The sequence below is a fragment of the Gigantopelta aegis genome, chromosome 14, assembly GCF_016097555.1.
Source record: "Gigantopelta aegis isolate Gae_Host chromosome 14, Gae_host_genome, whole genome shotgun sequence".
NCBI lineage: Eukaryota > Metazoa > Mollusca > Gastropoda > Neomphalida > Peltospiridae > Gigantopelta > Gigantopelta aegis.
Genome location: NC_054712.1, coordinates 58498516 through 58518021, shown reverse-complemented (window position 1 = coordinate 58518021; position 19506 = coordinate 58498516). Strand labels below are relative to the sequence as shown.

General features: G+C 38.0%; 1 protein-coding gene across 1 annotated transcript; it reads left to right on the top strand.

The window, feature by feature from the left end:
- Window positions 1-546: 546 nt before the first annotated feature.
- Window positions 547-19088, top strand: LOC121388136 (limbic system-associated membrane protein-like). Its single transcript, XM_041519373.1, has 8 exons — window positions 547-770; window positions 5474-5746; window positions 7984-8262; window positions 8553-8858; window positions 12519-12632; window positions 13795-13908; window positions 14342-14446; window positions 18429-19088. Exons 3-8 carry the CDS (start codon window positions 8130-8132, stop codon window positions 18455-18457), a joined length of 801 nt encoding a protein of 266 aa, XP_041375307.1. The 5' UTR covers window positions 547-770; window positions 5474-5746; window positions 7984-8129; the 3' UTR covers window positions 18458-19088.
- Window positions 19089-19506: the final 418 nt, after the last annotated feature.

Sequence of the window (19506 nt, the reverse complement as noted above, 5' to 3'; positions counted from 1 at the left end):
GGAACGCTTAGATATTAAGCGTCATAAAAAATATTTTAAAGAGTAGACCGGCCTCAATGGCACAGTGGTTAAGCCATCTATAAAATGACATAGAGTTTAATCTTCCCTATAACTGAAATTTGGTGTGTGTCCCGTTGACGGTTGTTTTGGGGTAGCAGCAGATCAACAAAACAATATCTTTGACGTACCATTAAAATAATGCAAATACCCAATTAACGTACAGGTTTAGGCAAATCTGAAATATACACATAAGAATGTTTACATAAGAATTAATGTTCAAACCTTCCTGACTCTCAGACATAGATATATCGACCTGGCTCCTGGACTATTAGCTTCTCTCTTTTATAACTGTATCATAATGTGTGTTGCAGGTTTGTAGATTAACTAAACTTAGTAGTGTCCATTTTCAGGGACTGAAATTAGCGTCTGCGCCTTTTAGTTGAAACATTTTGATTAGCAAATTAATTGATTCATTCATTGACAGATGGTCCAGATGCTAGAATGCGTGTGGTACTAAGTGGCCCGATACCAGTTCAGTGATGGATTTATTGACATACACTGCAGAGCTTTATGTAACCCAAACTGTGATTTCAAGTTGCTCCATAACGGATTTGTAATTTCTCGTCGCCATGAACGCCATTATCGTTGGAGGCCGGGTTTCGTCCACATAAGTCATATTAGGAAATCTGATGCAGGCAACTACACATGCTTTGCAGTTAATACGGCGACGTTTAAAACATGGAGGAAATCTGTGACAGTAACTGTCCACTGTGAGTATACATATAGAATAATAATGTGTATGTGTAAATATGTAGATGGCTCCAGTCCATAATCTTTAATATTGTCAATGATGTTGACAATCATAATCACATAATAATAATACAAATACTACTACTACTACTATTACTACTACTGCTGCTGCTGCTGCTGCTGCTGCTGTTGCTACTACTACTACTACTACTACTACTACTACTACTACTACTGCTGCTGTTGCTGTACTACTACTACTACTGCTGCTGCTGCTACTAATACTACTGCTGCTGCTGCTGCTGTTGCTACTACTACTACTGCTACTGCTACTACTGCTACTACTGCTACTACTACTACTTCTACTACTACTACTGCTGCTGCTGCTGCTGCTGCTGCTACTACTACTATTGTTACTACTACTACTAGTGTTACTAGTAATGCTACTACCATTAATACTACTAGTCCTATTACTAATACGATTACTACTACTACAACTATGATCCTGACGATACGACACATATCACAATATATAACCCACGATACAATTTATGTATGACAATACCTGATTCACTGTGTTTTCGCAATAAAACAAGAAGTTCATGCTTTGCAAATGAGAAATAAAAATTATAAATGTTTTAATGTACAAACACATCATAGACATATTGACATAAGCAGGCACATATTCTGTGTCCACTTCACTGTCTTTCCTTGAAGGAAACAACTTGTCAATAAGTACAAATAAGAAATAAACATGTTAAGGTGAAACACTGATTAATAAATTGGGTAAATCGATACATGGTCAAAGTATGAAACGATACACCGTGCATCCTATCGTCAGCAGCAGTAGTGTGATACATCAGTACACTACCACTACTACTACTACTACTTCTACAATTACTACTACTACTACTACTACAATACTAACAACAACTACTACTACTGCTGCTACTACTACAACAACTACTACAATACTAACAACAACAACAACAACAACTACTACTACTACTACTGCAATAACGACTTCTACTACTATTACAATAACGACTTCTATTACAACTATTACTACTACTGCTAAGTCTACTTTTACTACTACTACTACTACTACTACTACTACTACTACTACTACTAAACTACTACTACTACTACTACTACTACTACTACTACTACTACTACTACCACTACTACTACTACTGCTACTACTCCTATTAGTACCACTATTGCTACTACTACTATTACTACCACTATTACTTCTACTACTACTACTACTACTACTACTACTACTACTACTACTACTACTACTACTACTACTACTGCTACTACCACTACTACTACTACTAATCATAATCATCATAATACATTGTAATTTCTAATAATGCTTATCATCGTCCAGACGACATTGGAATCGTAATAATAACAATGAAGATCATGATGACAACAATTACGACGATGACGGTGATGATGATGGTGGTGGTATGCAAACCTTTAATATTAAAAAACAAGTAGTCTGGGGAGGGGTGTTAACCCGGACACTGCCAAGATGAGTATATCTGTGAAGCCAATCCATAGACATATTCAAAACAGGTTGTTTGCAGGCAAGCTGTTGGTAGGTGTAGGTACCCTATTTATTTTTAACAGGGCAAAGTTTTGATCGATTTAATATTCTACCTAATTTTCCAAAATATTTGAAAATAATTCTGGACAATATCACTGCTTTCCCTTTAAAGCTGAATAACTGGTGAATTTATTCCACCAAACACAAATAATATTTAGTATTTGACTAAGTAGAGTGAAAGTGAAATGTCCTGAATATTACAAACATAGTATATGAAAAGATACATTCTGAACAGGTTTAAGATAATATTATCAATTCTATTCATGATAAATTACATGTTTATGACAACAAACAACAAAGCACGGTAAGATATGTCGTATGAATATAGTATACTCGCCAGCAAACGTTAAGCAGTTCCTGATATATGCATAATTATCGATGTATGTACATACCATACTTAGGACTGTCTGAACCAGTTATTAAATTTGTATTTTATTTAATATTATGAAAGCAGCATTATTCAAACATGGTGCATTATGTCATTCTAACATGTCATTCTTATAGGGAGGATCAACTCAAATATGAGCCTGATGTGTTGGAAAGATGCATACCCGGACGACCAACGCATACTGACACTTTAAGAAATGAAAAACGTGTAATTTTAGAGTTAATAAAAAAACATAATTATTCCTGCTAACTGAGGGCAGCCATTTTTGTGACGTCCGGTGGTATAGCTTGGGGCGAAGTGACGTCAGCTCCGTCCAACGCCTCTATGCACAGTGTAAAGAAACACTCTAATTTACGACAAGGCACTTGGCTTTCATCAACCTGACTTGTAAAACAACATAAATGACTTGATAGTATAATAACCTATTTAACTAAATATATTTCAATTTGCATCAATAGAACGAAATAGAGTTATAGTATTAGGCCTGTTAATAGGGCACGTTCGAGCAAAAACGACCACTGACGATACCCAAATGATAATTTTCTTTTCTTTGGGACTACGTAATTGGTCAGTTTTGTGATTTTAGATGGGAAAATCTACTTAATCAAGGGTTTTACAGAATTACTTACAGTAATAAAGCAGGACGGCTGATAATGTCCATTACGATTTGAGGGATGTCCGAGCGATTATCACACAATACCCTGTGATCTTAATAAAAGAGGCATGTCTTTTTAATGTGTCTAGACACAGTGTCTGGGGACCGTCTAAATATACACCTGCCAATCAGGAACCACAGGTACAGGCCACGGAAAGAAAATACCAATTAACTAAGAAAACACTCCGATTATTATTTCAGTACGTGGATTAATTTATGTACAAAACATAAGACAGTTATTTCAACACTTTGACCATGGTTGTTTATTTTGTATTGAAAAATAATATATACTTGGTGCTGGCTTACTGGGGTGGATATTATTACAGAACATTGCGATGCATCCGCAAAAATCAGGTATGTTTTTTTTTCTTCATTTCGAAGACTAATTCCTGACGTGACACGTTAGGTATTACGTAACCACCAGTTCGCCAGAGGGCGTATTCACTGGGATGGTACAAAATGGCTGCACCCGTTATATATAATAGCCATCACATTTAAGCTTTTTATTAAATAACTATACGATTATACTTGTTGATATTAAGCAATAATGTGCATTATATATCGTTGAATACGCATACCAGGCCAAATGCCTTAATTGTCCCTTCTTTTAATGGATTAAAAGATAATAAAAAATAAAATAAATAATAACAAAATAAAACAACATTTAATTGATCTTTGGTTTCTTGTTTGCAGCCTTGTAATAGTAATATTGTCACCTCTAGTCACGTAACATCTAGTTCTGAGAGCATAATCAGTTAAAAATTCAACTATCATTCCACAACAAGTCGTATTTGACAATTAATAAATTATTGTGGCCGTCATCAATGAAAATGTTCTTAATTATTACACGTCCACGTTTTTAAACGGTATTTTCAAAATGTCAATATCATAAAAATGCTAGCTCTTATCCAAAATTGGCTTAGATTCTATTGACGTCAGGACAACAAACAACAAAATTAGCGGATCTGCTAAATGATCGTTCTATACCTAGTATCAGCAAACACTTTGAGTATTTTTGTCAATAATTCCGGTTTGGCTTTTCACAAAAAGAAACGAAACACATTTTTGGAAATAACAGATATGTCATATTTTTACATGTATATATCTTGACCATTTCTTACACGTTGCATACAAAAAACAATAACAAACAAACAAACAAACAGAAAACCAAACAAACAAACAAAACACATTTAACATTTGCTGGCACGATGTATAAGCAAACAACTATGTTTTGCATGTTTACCCATTTCAGCAAAATACTGGCTTAGATTGGGAACACTCGATTGTTTGTCAGTAGTGCATAAGGGGTACATAAAATCATAGTATTCTAATAACTTATCTAATTAAAACTGGGCATTTTATATTTAAAAAATAATGTGGATCAATTTCGGCTTAAGTCAAATATGGGACAGTCAAGGCTCTTTATACCCTCACAGAGATACACCTAAGTTGAACAAGAACTCGAAATATATAAAGTTATAGTCAGATACTATTCAAATCAATGATTCTAAACTCAGAACATACAGTCTTATTTTCAAATCAGAGTTTAAATTAGAAAACTCCTGCAACATCAGATTTCCAATAACGCAGACAATTTACCAAAATGGGAATTGGGGTACACACTCTTCATATTGATCCTGGAAGACTTTCCAAACCTAAAATACCGATTGAACGCACGCACCTATCTTTTAAAATTAGCTATATTAACGTTTTAGCCATGATGCCCATTCTTTATTAAATGTTTAGAATTGACAGTTTTTCAAAAGAATATACATGTGTATATATATTTCTCTACTTCAAATTGTCTTTGCAAAATATGTTGAACGGAAATCATAGCAACTAGTAAATCATTTTTCAGACGTTTTATCACACACACGCCCGCAAACTGACGCATACACACACAAAAACAATGATCCTACCTACATATTTCCATAACTTTCTAACCGTATGACATTCAGAATACATTGCGTAGTTTCTGAAAAAATATTGCAGAATGTACACATATTGAGAATCAACTTGATGAATGATATCCAGGAACATTTAAAAGGTGATGCTAATATTATAACAGATGGTCCAGACAAACTGACATTAAGAACAAGTCCACCTGGTGAATCTGCAGTAGTCGGTGATAGCTACAGTTTAAACTGTTCTGCCGACTGTTTCCCGGCCTGCCAATATAGCTGGACTTACAATGGCTCACGTGTACGGTCCTACACCAACAATGGCCTGTTTGTCATCAACAACGTCAGTACAAATGATTCTGGACAGTATACATGCACAGCCTTTAATAGGCGCTGGGGACGCAGACAAGAAACAGTGTCAATTGAAGTAGATGTGAAATGTAAGTGTGTGCAATTTAATTTATATAACATAATGTAATGTATAATTTAAATTCCATCTCATGAACTCTGTAATTTCATATCACAGAGAGAGAGAGAGAGAGATTCTTTATTTCCTCTATAAAATGAAGATTATTAAATAGTTAACAAATAGGACATAATACAGTATCAAAATAAATAAAATATACGTGCATGCGCAAATACACAGAGAGGGTGGGGGTGGAGAGAGAAATTTATCACCAACAAATATATTATATATTTATATATACTTTAATATTTGTCCGTGTTTGTGTGTCCGTGTGTGTGTGTCCGTGTGTGTGTGTGTGTGTGTGTGTCTGTGTGTGTCTGTATGTGTATGTGTGTGTGTCCGTGTGTGTGTGTGTATGTGTGTTTGTCTGTAGGTGTGTGTGTGAGATAGGGATAATGGGTTCAAGTTCAATTTCTCTATTACTTTAAGTTTTACAACTTAAAAGCGTTATAATAGAAACAGCATATATTATATATGATAAATAAATATTCACAATATTGGACAATGGTGGAGAATGCTTTTGCATTATCCAAAAATACAGTCAATGTTTCCTTTGTATGACCAGATGAGTGCTATTTATCAATGACATCGAACTACATTACGTTAATTATACAGGCGCGTATGCAGACAGAGGGTTTTCGGATATCTAAACCCCTCCATTCTCAAGCAAATTTGATTTCATTTCAATATATTTTCCGGCGGGAGCATGACGTAACTCCCCTATAAACTAGGCTTGCCACAGTTTAGACACCTCCCTGCTAAAATCCCTGCCCCCATCTGTTATAGTGCATTGTTGAAAATAGCTTACATGTTGCTAAATTGTTCAATTGTATCGGAGTCCTTCTTTGAAAATGGTACCTTTTTTAATTCGAGAGTCCCACACATATAACAATTGAATACAGAATTAATTTGACAGTAAAATGCTTTGTGCAATCCAATTCAGTGGTGTCCACTGCAAGTTACGTATGGAACTAAACGTTTTAGCGCAAATAAGTAGATTTTTTTTCAACGATTAATTTCGTTGAAGCATATTTTTATTTCGAAAATCGCGCCTACGAATGTTTATTTCACGTCAGCCTCAACAGCACGATTTCAGACCTTTAATATCTCGATTTAGGTACAGATATTCAAAACCACACTGGTCTCCCAATTAAGCTGTATGACTGAAGTTTTAGATAAAGCGAAGGACTTGACAGCAGCAGTCGCAGTACTCATGGGTGCCACATGTGAGGTAGGAATTGCTCGCCTTTTGCGAACACCTGACATCATCACTGTATGTCATCACAGCTCTATTTATCACAATGAACTCTGTCCTGTGTAAGTTAAGCCTGGGAGTGGCAGTCATCTTTGTGGCGGTGCAATAACGATATATTATCCAGTAAAGGATATTATCGGGCGTGGCTGTCCACCTGCAGTGAGGCACTAGATAAGAGATTTATGGAATCAACCACTATTTTGCCACAATTTAATACCGATTCGATATCGTGCGATTACGGTCAGATCAGGTCATAGGGTTTAACGTGCACATTCAGAACAACTTGTTGTAGTGCTGGCATGTCGTGGGCGCAAGCTTTTGCGTGAGTAAGTCCTTGCATCCAAGACAGGAAAAGAGTGGAGAATGGGAAGGCACTTAAGAAGCACCGAAGACCGGTTGTTGTAACCGAGATAAGCGAAGCGAAAGAGGCAGTGGTAATTTCTTAAAAGTTCTCAGATGGGGAATTAAGCCAAAACGTTGAAGTAATGTTTTTGCGTAAGACACCAGCGACCCGTTCCACGAAACGATCTTAGCGCTAAGTTCACCGTAAGTGCATTAGGTTGTTATGCATTTAAGTTGATCTTAGCGCTAAGATCGCTTCGTGGAACGAGGCCCTGGAGATTTCAGCTAACTGGCCGAAACACTGGATTATCGCCCCCAGAGTGGGGGGGGAGGGGGGGGGGGGGCGGAGGGGGGAGTCCCATCTTCCTAATTGGTAGAGTCATATTCTGCTGTCAAGAGCCAGAGTGAGAATGGTGTGCGGTGCGCGGATCACGGTTTTGTCGTTCTAAAAACGTGACCAGGTTACCTGAATTATTTTGGGAAAAAGCCTGCAGCCATTGTAGTGCGTTCTGGTCTAGTACATATGTCAAGCTTTAAGGTACCTTTTACAAAGAAGGACCCATCTCTCTCTGTAGTTGGTGCACTGCTCCAAATTAAAAGACATTTCATTTCAGATCAACCATGGATCCAGAATTTTGAAATTAATCAACAGTCAGGATCGGTATTTGTGAAGGAGTTTGAAAATGTCACCATCAGGTGCACCGTTGACAGTAAGCCGTTATCCACTATACGGCTGTTCAATGATACAAACCCAATAAAGATGGCTCATAATTCAAAGGAAATCCGTTATGGCTGGCCAATAGCACATTGTGAAGATTCAGGGAACTATTCGTGTACTGCTGATAATGACATAAAAGAACGAACTATAAAGAAGACTCAGCTCTTTGTACGATGTAAGTAAATAATACAACATATGCCTTGATCTTGCTCTCGTTATATTTGCCTTTTAGAACAATGCAAACATAAGTGTATGCGTACGTACGCATATATATATATATATATATATATATATATATATATATATATATATATATATATATATATACATACAACCTTCCATCCATCCATCCATCCATCCAACAATCCTTTCCTTTCATTAATCCACCCACCCATTCACCAATCCATCGTAATTCAACAGTACTGTTAACATGTAATAACATTGTTACACATCCTCTTTATACAGGTTCACCCAGACTGAATTACAATACCGAGTTGGTCAGTAATGTCTCCGTGAACGTGAACGAAGACACAGTAATGGCCATCTCGGTGATCGCGTACCCGGCCCCCGTGTTCACCTGGTACAAGCTCCAGGACGACCAGTGGCAGAAGTTAGAGTCCACTGAGACACTCGAGTCAACATCTTGGTCATCTGTTGGTCACCTGGTCATCAACAACGCACAGTGGAAGGACGCTGGACAGTACCAGGTGGTCGTGTCAAATGACGTGTCCAGTGAGAGACTTGCCAAGAATATGACTCTAACATTGTTAGGTAAGATATCAGTGGCGAATTCAATGGAAGCTTTGGGGCTGAGGCTCCCCCTGTAACGTTTTTGTTTACATAAATTGGGATTTGAGGGCAAAAACCCTGGACACCTAATGAGTTTAAGCTTCAGTGCATTATTCAGCCCACTTTCCTCCCCCTGGCAATCCAAACTTTGTGTATCCTGCTGAAAGGAATAATTAGCTATTACACGCATAGGTAATATATCCTTATGAAAGTAGTTATTTACTGTTACGCTAATAGGTAATATATATTGCGGAGAGGTAGTTCTTAATGATTACACTCAAAGGTTACGTAATGCTCGTGATCGTATTCTCTCGTGTTCTGATTTCTGCTTTGATTGGTCGTAGCTGATAGCGTTGTGATCACTAGTTGCGACCTCTGCTGACCAGATATACACAACAAGTATTACTGGGTTGTTAAACGATTTATTACATTTTTATTAGTTATTCTGTCAGGTTTGCTCAGCTTCCTGCTTGTCCCGTGTCTACCTCGGTTCTCTGTGGGTGAGTCCTACCCTGTGTCCATGTAAGGTTCCCGGTGGTTGGTGAGCATTTCGGGTGTGGCTAGCTCCCATCGGTTCTGCTACGCTTGGAATGCCCTCTGGAAGTCACGTTCTTTAAGCGAGTCAAGAACAATCTGCGATTCACGCTGGATCGCCTCCACAAGGTCAAAACGGCGACCCTTCAAATTGAACTTCATCTTGGGGAAGAGAAAGAAGTCGCAGGGAGGCAAATCCGGCGAGTGTGTGTGTGTGTGTGTGGGAGGGGGGGGGGGGTGAGAACCGACGATCATGTTGGTCCGGCGAAAAACTCGCGTGTTTTAATGCATTGTGAGGGGGCGTGTTGTCATGATGGAGCACCCAATTGCCATCGCGCCACAGTTGAGGTCCTTTGCGCCGAATGTCCTCCCTCAGACGATGTCAGCAACTTCCTTAATGGTGATCCGACGATCCTGACGCACAATTCGTTCAATTTCTTCGACATTTTCTAGAGTTGTGTTCGTAGAGGGCCGCCCTGACCTCTCGTCATACTCCAGTGACATTCTGCCCCGCTTAAAGCAAGAATGCCACTCAAAACACCTCACCCGGCTCATTGATTCGTTGGTGTAGGCTTGTTTAAGCATTTCCAATATATCCCTTGCTGATTTTTCCGACAGAATTTGATGTTTGCTCTCTGCTCAAGATTCAAGTACATAGTGAAATCGCAAATAAGCAAGTACACGTGGTCACAAAAATGTGTGTAACACAGACCCTCATGTTGAACGCGCGACGTCACATGGCATACTGGATAACGAAATTCACTGCTCGCTCCTGCTGCACGTGCATGGCCATGTAGCGCTCCGTTCACAACAAGAACAGTCTCAGAACGTTTTGATCGACGCCTTTTTATGTGGAATCGCCAAAATCTGGAGTTCATCTATCTTCGTATCTCTTCATTACCTCTGTCCACTTGTCTTGTCCTTGTGACTCTTATTGATATTTATCTAGAATCGGTCTTGCGTTGGTGACAACTTATCTCCTTGAATGTCTGTGTCAAATATCTCATACAGCGTTCATGGGCTTATTACGTTATTTCATAAGTCATAAATAATGTCACAGCAGTTCCTGATTTTTACTCCTATACTCTTACAGCACATTCTTGAATAGAGGCCTGCCTCAATTTGAATGAATGAATGAATGAATGAATGAATGTTTAACGACACCCCATCATGAAAAATACATCGGCTATTGGGTGTCAAACTATGGTAATGCAAACAAATAAGGCGATGATCAACATCAACACAAAAATTCAAGATACAAATAAAAACAGTGTAAAGAACTGTGCAAAAATACAAATACAAATATCACAGATAGATACTGACTTTTACTCAAAACTTCAATTTGTGCTGTATTGGGCATTCTCAAAGAGAATGTTACACTCCTGCACCACGGTGAGGTTACAGCATGCGCAGGGGCTTCAATTTGAGACAGGGTCTCAGAGCATCTAAAAAAACAGTATTATAAAAGCCTGCCTTGAAAATAACGTCAAAAGCTTACAACCACATGACGAGAACAGAAACGGAAAAGGGTGTTTCATTTCTCAGTGAGATTCCTGATTTACAAAAGATTTTGGAAACCAACAATACAATATGACAATTTTGCAGGCAGAAAATTGATGCCTGTATAGCGTCACAAAAAAGCCTTGAGGACACAGAGGGGCATATAGGTCGAACCTTGAGGCCACACAAATGGACATATAGGTCGGACCTTGAGGCCACACAAATGGACATATAGGTCGGACCTTGAGGCTACAGACATGGACATATAGGTCGGACCTTGATGCCACACACATGGATATATAGGTCGGACCTTGAAGCCACACACATGGACATATATTATAGGTCGGACCTTGAGGCCATACACATGGAAATATAGGTCGGACCTTGAGCCCACACATGGCCATATAGGTCGGACCTTGAGGCCACACACATGGACATATAGGTCGGACCTTGAGGCCACACACATGGACATATATTATAGGTCGGACCTTGAGGCCATACACATGGAAATATAGGTCGGACCTTGAGCCCACACATGGCCATATAGGTCGGACCTTGAGGCCACACACATGGACATATAGGTCGGACCTTGAGGCCACACACATGGACATATATTATAGGTCGGACCTTGAGGCCACACACATGGAAATATAGGTCGGACCATGAAGCCACACACATGGACATATAGGTCGGACCTTGAGGCCAGACACATGGACATATAGGTAGGCCACACACATGGACATATAGGTAGGCCACACACATGGACATATAGGTAGGCCACACACATGGACATATAGGTCGGACCTTGAGGCCAGACACATGGACATATAGGTAGGCCACACACATGGACATATAGGTAGGCCACACACATGGACATATAGGTAGGCCACACACATGGACATATAGGTAGGCCACACACATGGACATATAGGTAGGCCACACACATGGACATATAGGTCGGACCTTGAGGCCACACACATGGACATACAAGTCGGACTTTAAACTTTTAGCTGAGGTGCTACGAATGGCAGGGTCGATCGTCGTCAATGGACTGAGTTTTCCCCCACCCTAACCACATCTAGTATATCAAAGGCGGTCACATGCACAATCTTGTCTGTGGAAAAATGTACATAACAAAAAACATATTTTGCTACTTTATCATTAAGAATAGGATCGAACTTTCTTAGTGGGCCCATTATTTGAATGGCTTTTTCCCGTCCCGACCAGTGCCTCACGGCTGGTATATTAAAGGCCGTGATATATGTTTTCCTGTGTGGGGGAATGTGCATATGAAAGATCACTTACTGATAATGGAAAAAATGTAGTAGCTTTCCTCTGAAGACCGAGTAAAAATTGCTAAATGTTTGACATTCAATAAACGTTGATTCATTCATTAATCACTATGCTCTAGTGGTGCCGTTAAACAAAACACATGTTAGGAGAAGTCTGTGGCGGCGGCAGGAGTTTTCATTCTCTGTCGACAAAATGTCGAAATATTCCTATGTTAGACACGAAATATATGTAGTTTAAATATGTGCAGATATGTTGCCCAACAAGTATGCCTTTCTTTCTTTCTCACTATTAATTCTGTTTGGAAACTATTTTCAGATAAGAGAGAGGAGAACTCGACAGGAAAGTATATTGGAATAGCCATAGGAACAGTTGCCATTGTTGCAGTACTGGTCATGGTCACCCTGCTTATTATTAGAAGAAAGCGCAGAGGTAAACAGTAGCTGAGGTCGATCCTGCGATTACACAGATCAGTTTACATCTGACGTTTCTGACTACGATTGTGCCGCGATCGTGTACAACAGATTCGTTCCTGATTCAGTCCAACCTGAATCCTCTAGCAATGCCGTTAAGACTTCCCTGATTAGCGACCTCATCGTACATTTGTATTGATACATACTGTCGAGCTCTACTCTGTGTAATTGCAAGGTTGACCAAGGTTAGGCTTAAGACAATACAAGAATCTTGAAAAAGACATGTGTTTGAGGTTGTAATGCATGACCCTCAATCCCCCCCCCCCCCCAAACACACACACACAACCTGGCTATGCCAGTGCATTGACAAGAAATATTGCATATATTTCTGCTCAATATAACAGTAACAAAACACGCTTCAATTCATTGTTGAAGTTCTTAAAGACTGTCTCAAAGTTGAATAATGACAAAAATATTTATTACGCTTTCTTGTGAAATGTAATGATTGTACCTTGAATTACGATGTGCACAAAATAGTACATCCCAATGATTACATTTATTACTATTTAACAAAGTTATAATAATACATAGTTCAAATAGGGTGACCGACACCTGGCTGCCATTTTATAGATACGTGACTATTTTCTCTATCTTCTATTTTCCGCCATGGATTCTTGAGGAAACCACTAGTTTCGCAGAATGGTTTCACATTACAGTTTTGATATTCTTGAGTTAATTATGCAAAAAGTATAAATGGTAAAAACCGATTGTAGATGTTTTTTTAAATCTCAAATACGTGTACAAATAGTGAAATTTTCACGTAAAACTTTGAGAATGCTGGGGCAGGTCGTAGCCCAGTGGTAAAGCACTCGCTTAATGCGCGATCAGCTTGGGATCGATCTCCGTCGGTAGGCCCATTGGGCTATTTCTAATTCCAGCCAATGCACCACAACTGGTATATCAAAGGCCGTGGTATGTGCTATCCTGTCTGTGGGATGGCATATATCAAAGATCCCTTGCTACTAATGGCAAAATTACCAAATGTTTCACATCCAATGGGCGATGATTAAAAAAATCAATGTCCTCTAGTGGGGTCATTAAAAAAACTAACTGTTTTTTTAGAATGCGCTTTTATAACAACTGTTACTAGGGAATACAAAACATGTCTTATTGTTTTACAGCGAAGTCGGATGATTCTGCCAATACGAACGCACCTGCAGCGGAACCCGAGTCTGACGATGCAAAGCAGACGTACGAAAACTTCAACAAATCTGACCAAAACGCAGATGATCAAGGTAAATTACGAAGCTCCTAAAACCGACACCTCTCACTATAAAGACATTATTTACACCTGTATGAGGTCAGTTAATATGTTTTGAAGTTCTGTTACGAATCTTCTAGGGGAGTGGTGGTCCTGCTAGTGGATCATGGAAGCAATCACGACTTCACCTATCGTCCATTCAACTGGCTTGTGCGGAGATACAATTTTGATATCGGAATACGGTTCAGATTAATTAAGGACACATGTATTGCTCATGACTTTAATTACTAATTTGTCTGTTTTCATACATCTGATATATTAATTTAACTTGTTTTAGCCAGTAAAAAGGTAGAAGGTCATCTATACTGTACAGTTAACAAAGAAGAATCGGATATCACTGTCTAGATACATTTCAAGTTCATGCTGTCACTGCATGCTCTTGACATTCTGTTTTAACTTGTTTTTAGCCAGTAAACATGAAGTTTATCTGTACAGTGCAATGGACAGCGGAGAACCCAAACAGACGTATGAAACAATTAATACTGATGGCATCTACATCAACTGTGACACAGGCAAGTATACTTTACATCACACCTGCAGGGCTCGAAATATCAAATAAAATATATATAAGAATCTAGGAAAAAACTCATAGGTACAAAAGCCATGGAAGAAAACCAGAGGAAAAAGGTCACAGGAAAAAGTCAGAACTTTTATTTAAACACAGAGACACAGGTCAAACGCATTTTGGCACACAGCTACACGATGTGAACCTGTTGTATTTTTCGACCATTGAAAAACTAAAATTCAGCCTATTAAAATTATGTTTGAGTGTTCTGCACCAATGCCTTGCTGTAGCTACTGATTATTTTACACTCACTGGTGTCCACCCCGTATCTCCAGCAACTGCAGCGTTTGGAGCACATTTTCGTAGACCAAGATAAAAGCGCATGGCTTTGTGTTGCACCGCATTTACACATGAAAATTCATTTAGTGCCCATACTGCAGGAGAATAGTCTATAACAGGCCACACAAGTGAGTCATATAGTTTGGTACAAGTTTGGAATCCGACGTTGCCCATAGCTTTACACTTGGAGATGCCGAGACATAAAGCTCGTGAGGCTGAATCTGGAACATGCTTAGCCATAATACTAACATCCAAATCTTCCGCCAAAAACACACTCAAGTATGTGTACAGTTTCAATAGGCCAAGGGAGGAATCTCCACATATGAAAACAGAATCAGTTGTTGATATACTTGGATTTCTAAAATGTACAATCTGTGATTTGTTGTTATTTATAAACAGTTCATTATTGTTACACCATATGGCTAAAGCATCTAAAAAAATGTGTAAGTCACTTTTCATTTTCGCATCATCAATATATATTAAGATATTAATAAGTTCTTATTCTATTTCTATACCCGTGTCAGGAGCCTTAATTACTGTGACCAAGTCATTGGTCAATAAATTAAAAAGCAGTGGGAACGAGATACACCCCTGTTTCAGTCCAGAGTGGATGTCAAACTTGTCAGGTTTCCAACCATTTATGCACACACAACCTTTAACATTTCTATATATGAACGTCAGTCAGCGCGGTCAACATGTTTCCACATAGACCTAGATCTTGAAGTTTAGTAAAGAGGCTATGTCTGTAGCTAGCTTTTGTTTCTTCCTCGTGTCTATAATATTAACAACAGTTGCAATGTGACCTTCATTGCCTTTTCGAAAACCGTTCTGCTCGTCAGTGAGACAATTATTTTTTTCCACTCATTGCGTCAAACGGTTATTTAAAACTGTACAGTAGATATTGTAGCTTGGCTGTGACAAAGTGATTCCTCTGTAGTTAAGTAGGTCACGACGGTCCGATGTGGAGTTCTTAATGATGGGGGTATATAATACCTTGTGACCAACAACTAGGAATGATACGTTTTGTGAAGCGAGTATTGAATGATATGTGTTAGAACGTTAAAGCAGATTCGTTTCGTAGTAACTCCACTGGAATATCATCAATACATGAAGCCTTACCAGACTTTGCTTGTGACAAGGCTGCGCTTATAATGATACTGTATCGTCAAATGCATTATGTATACATATTTAAAATATTTTTAACGTGTTTCATTAGTAGAAGACTGGTTAAACACTGGATTTAAAAGAGTACAAAAATACTTGGTCCACTTTTTTTTAGAACATCATCAATATTAGAGGAAAACGTATCTCCAATGATGATTTCCATAGGAATTTGACATTTAAGACTACAACCGACACCCATTTTGCCAATTTTCTTCCAAAATGACGACGGGTTACCATCCGCCATGCTGTTTAATTTACTTGAAATATCCTTCACATGATTGCGCTTAGCACGTTGAACACACAAAGAGTTTGCATTTCCTAACGAACACTGTTCCGGATATGGAGTTCTATCTGCCTCTATCCTTACACCAAAAAGACTGCTGTACACACCTCATTCCACAAAGCTGTCAATTCGGGTGTCCACCACGGTTTACCCACCCTTCTACGCTTATTCTTCACCCCATACTGGATACTAACAGGGTTATAGGTTACTTCAGTGTACATTTCATCGTACATTACGGTGTATTAGAAAAGGTTTGAAAAGCTATATTTACGTCATCTTTTTGTTTGCTACACTCTTCCAAACTTTGTATGCTCTGTTCTAATGCTTGTCTGATCGAATCACTACACACAGAATCTTCTGGTGAGTCTTTTGTATCAAACTTCACCTGTGTAACTATTTTCGTACTATTATCAATTACATAGGTATACAAGACTAGCTTAAAATTCCATGATAAAAACGAGTGATTGGGTAAGGAACTAGTACTAAAAATAAAACGTGTTGCCTTTGGATTATCTAAAACTTCAGAAACCTAAATGACTCTAAAATCCACAAATTTGCCTCTATTTGCTATAAAAGTGAAATAATTTTGTGTGGTGTATCTACCATTCAAGATACACAAATTAGCATTTGTATTAAACTGACATAAGAGTTATCCATATCTGTTTGACCAAATGACTGAAAATTAGGGTTATTTATTTGACAGTTTGACTGAACACATTCAGGCGATGAGTAAAATGCATGAAATTCAACTCAGATATTATATGTGATCAGCCACGTGATTGTCAGCTTGTCTTTCAATCCAGCTATTCAATGCAGCAAGCTATTAGGTGTTTGGGCTTATGTTTAGACAGAACTTTGTCACACATGTTATAATTTAAACCAGTGATTTAGTTTCCATTTGGCAGTTTGAGTTTGAGTTTGTGATGGACGAATCAGTGGAAGATAGATTTAAGATTGAGCTATATAAGGAGTACGATCTCTTAAAAAAGTGATGGTACCGAAAGATGAATATTTTAAAACAATCGAAAGATTGAAGGATATTTGTAAAGAAACTAAAAGTAAATTGAACAGTGAGCAAATATGAAATGTATTACTGTGGCGATGTCGAAAAACTGATCAAGAAACGCGAAACTGAGGATCAACCACATTTTTAAAGTCAGTATTGAGGATACGTATGATGTCATACGACGAGCTCATGTATCAATAGGCCATGGCGGTAGAGACAGAGACAGAATGCTAAAAGATCCAGCTATTCCATGCGGCAAGCTATTTTTTGTTTGGGCTTATGCTCAGACTGAACTTTGTCAGACATGTTATAATTTAAACCAGTGATTTAGTTTCCATTTGGCAGTTTGAGTTGGATGAATCAGTGGAAGATAGATTTAAGATTGAGCTATATAAGAAGTACGATCTTTTGAAAAAAGTGATGTTACGAAAAGATGAATATTTTAAAACAGAATGCTAAAAGAGTTGGCAAAGAAATATGCAAATGTAACACGTGATATAGTGGAACTTTTCAAGTCATTCTGTATCAATTGTCCAAAGAAACGGAAGAGACAAGCAACAAAGGGAGTGGTAGTTCGACCAATTTTAACAAAAGTTTTCATCACGTGACTAAGTGGATTTGGCAGACATGAAATCTCTGCCACAAAAAAGATGCAATTGTAGAAAACCCCCACCCAAAACCAATCTTGTGTGTAATAGTAGGTGTCATTCTAGCCTGAATTGCTGTAACAAATGAACAACTGAGGACTGGTTTGATGTATACTATTTTTAAGTCTAATTCATGCAAATACATTTTTTTAAATGTTCAGTTATCAATGTTGTTACCATTCAGTCATTTGGTTAAATGCTTGAACATTTCAGTCAGTTTGTAAAATGTCTAAGGGTCATGGGCATTTTACAAAATGCCTGAATATTTCAGTCATTTTGTCAAATGACTGATTTGGCACATTGCCTGTAACACATATATGTAATACAAATAAACTTGGAATTATAAAATTCGAATGTGATAATTTGTTTACTTTCATGCTACGCCGTTCTGTGGTACATACTTGTCTCGACGTCAAAAATTATCACTTTCAATTCTTAGATATTTGTGAAAAGTGAAAATATACCAACATATAAACGATGATGGAACTGACAACCAGTTTTTGTTTATTTTTCACATGCTAGTAATAATTTAATTTATTTTTATTTTTAGAAAATCAGTACGTTAACACTGCACTGTAGCGGAGAATCCTACATAACCACAAAGGACCAAAAAGAGGACATTACTCAACACCCGGATGCAAAATATTGAAGACCCTAGACAATTGTTTGATTGAAAAAATATTTGATTGCTTTTTAAAAAGAACAAATGGATTAGGCACAAGTTATACAACTTACTAGGCCTCATCCATAATACATACATGTCACGACAGTAATAAAATTATATATTTGAAATTTAAATATGAACAGCAAAATGTGTGTTGTTCTGTTAATATTCTATGAAACGACTTCAGGAGTCTGTTTTGGAAATTGTTGAGGAGGATCGGGGTTAACAGGGTCTTGACTATGGCGAGGGACGTTTTAGGGAGTTCTGGTCTTGCTCCCTAAAAAATAGATTTTTAATAGGAAACTTTGCTTTGAGTGGTGGAGGGTTCGACCACACTCTCACCCTCCACAGCACACGCAGCTTGATTTATATTATAAGCAATAGCATGTTTTTCGTGTACCTGTTTTTTTGGCGTGTGGCCAATCTGATTTAAATTAGCTCTACTGGGTCTACCAGTAGATCTAACAGCATTGCGAGAACTCCCATGTCCAGGTGACATTTCATCTATAAATAACAATTTTAATATCCACCAATTACACTTCGCCTTTTATAGCGTTATTCGGGAGCATACAAATTCCAAAAATATCGGGCGAGACTATTTATGAAAATAAGCGAAGCTGTTGGTCTATTTCAACATTGAAAAAACAGGGAGAAAAGTGCAGTAATAAACTCTGAATTGTATACTAGTATAAACAGATTTTATGGCTATGCCATCACGGGCTTTTTTCGTCTTAAAACGAATTTTATATAAAATTTTATATTGCAATTAGTTTCCGGCATACTTCGTAATTCACACGAATAGTTTCGTATACCATCGGCATAATCCCGAATGTTTTCAAATTATTTTAAAATTACTGGCATGATTTTGCAAGTAAGGTTTTGATTGGTCGAATGAAAGGTCAACTGGACATGAGCTCCAAAGGGTTGCTGTTAGATCCACATGTAATAGTGGAGCTAATTTTAA

Excerpts from the sequence above, each read along its gene's own strand:
- LOC121388136 (XM_041519373.1), top strand. The coding sequence starts at position 8,130 with ATGGCTCATAATTCAAAGGAAATCCGTTATGGCTGGCCAATAGCACAT. Across the intron at positions 8,263-8,552 it reads GACTCAGCTCTTTGTACGAT|GTTCACCCAGACTGAATTAC; the intron begins GTAAGTAAATAA and ends CTCTTTATACAG. Across the intron at positions 12,633-13,794 it reads TATTAGAAGAAAGCGCAGAG|CGAAGTCGGATGATTCTGCC; the intron begins GTAAACAGTAGC and ends ATTGTTTTACAG.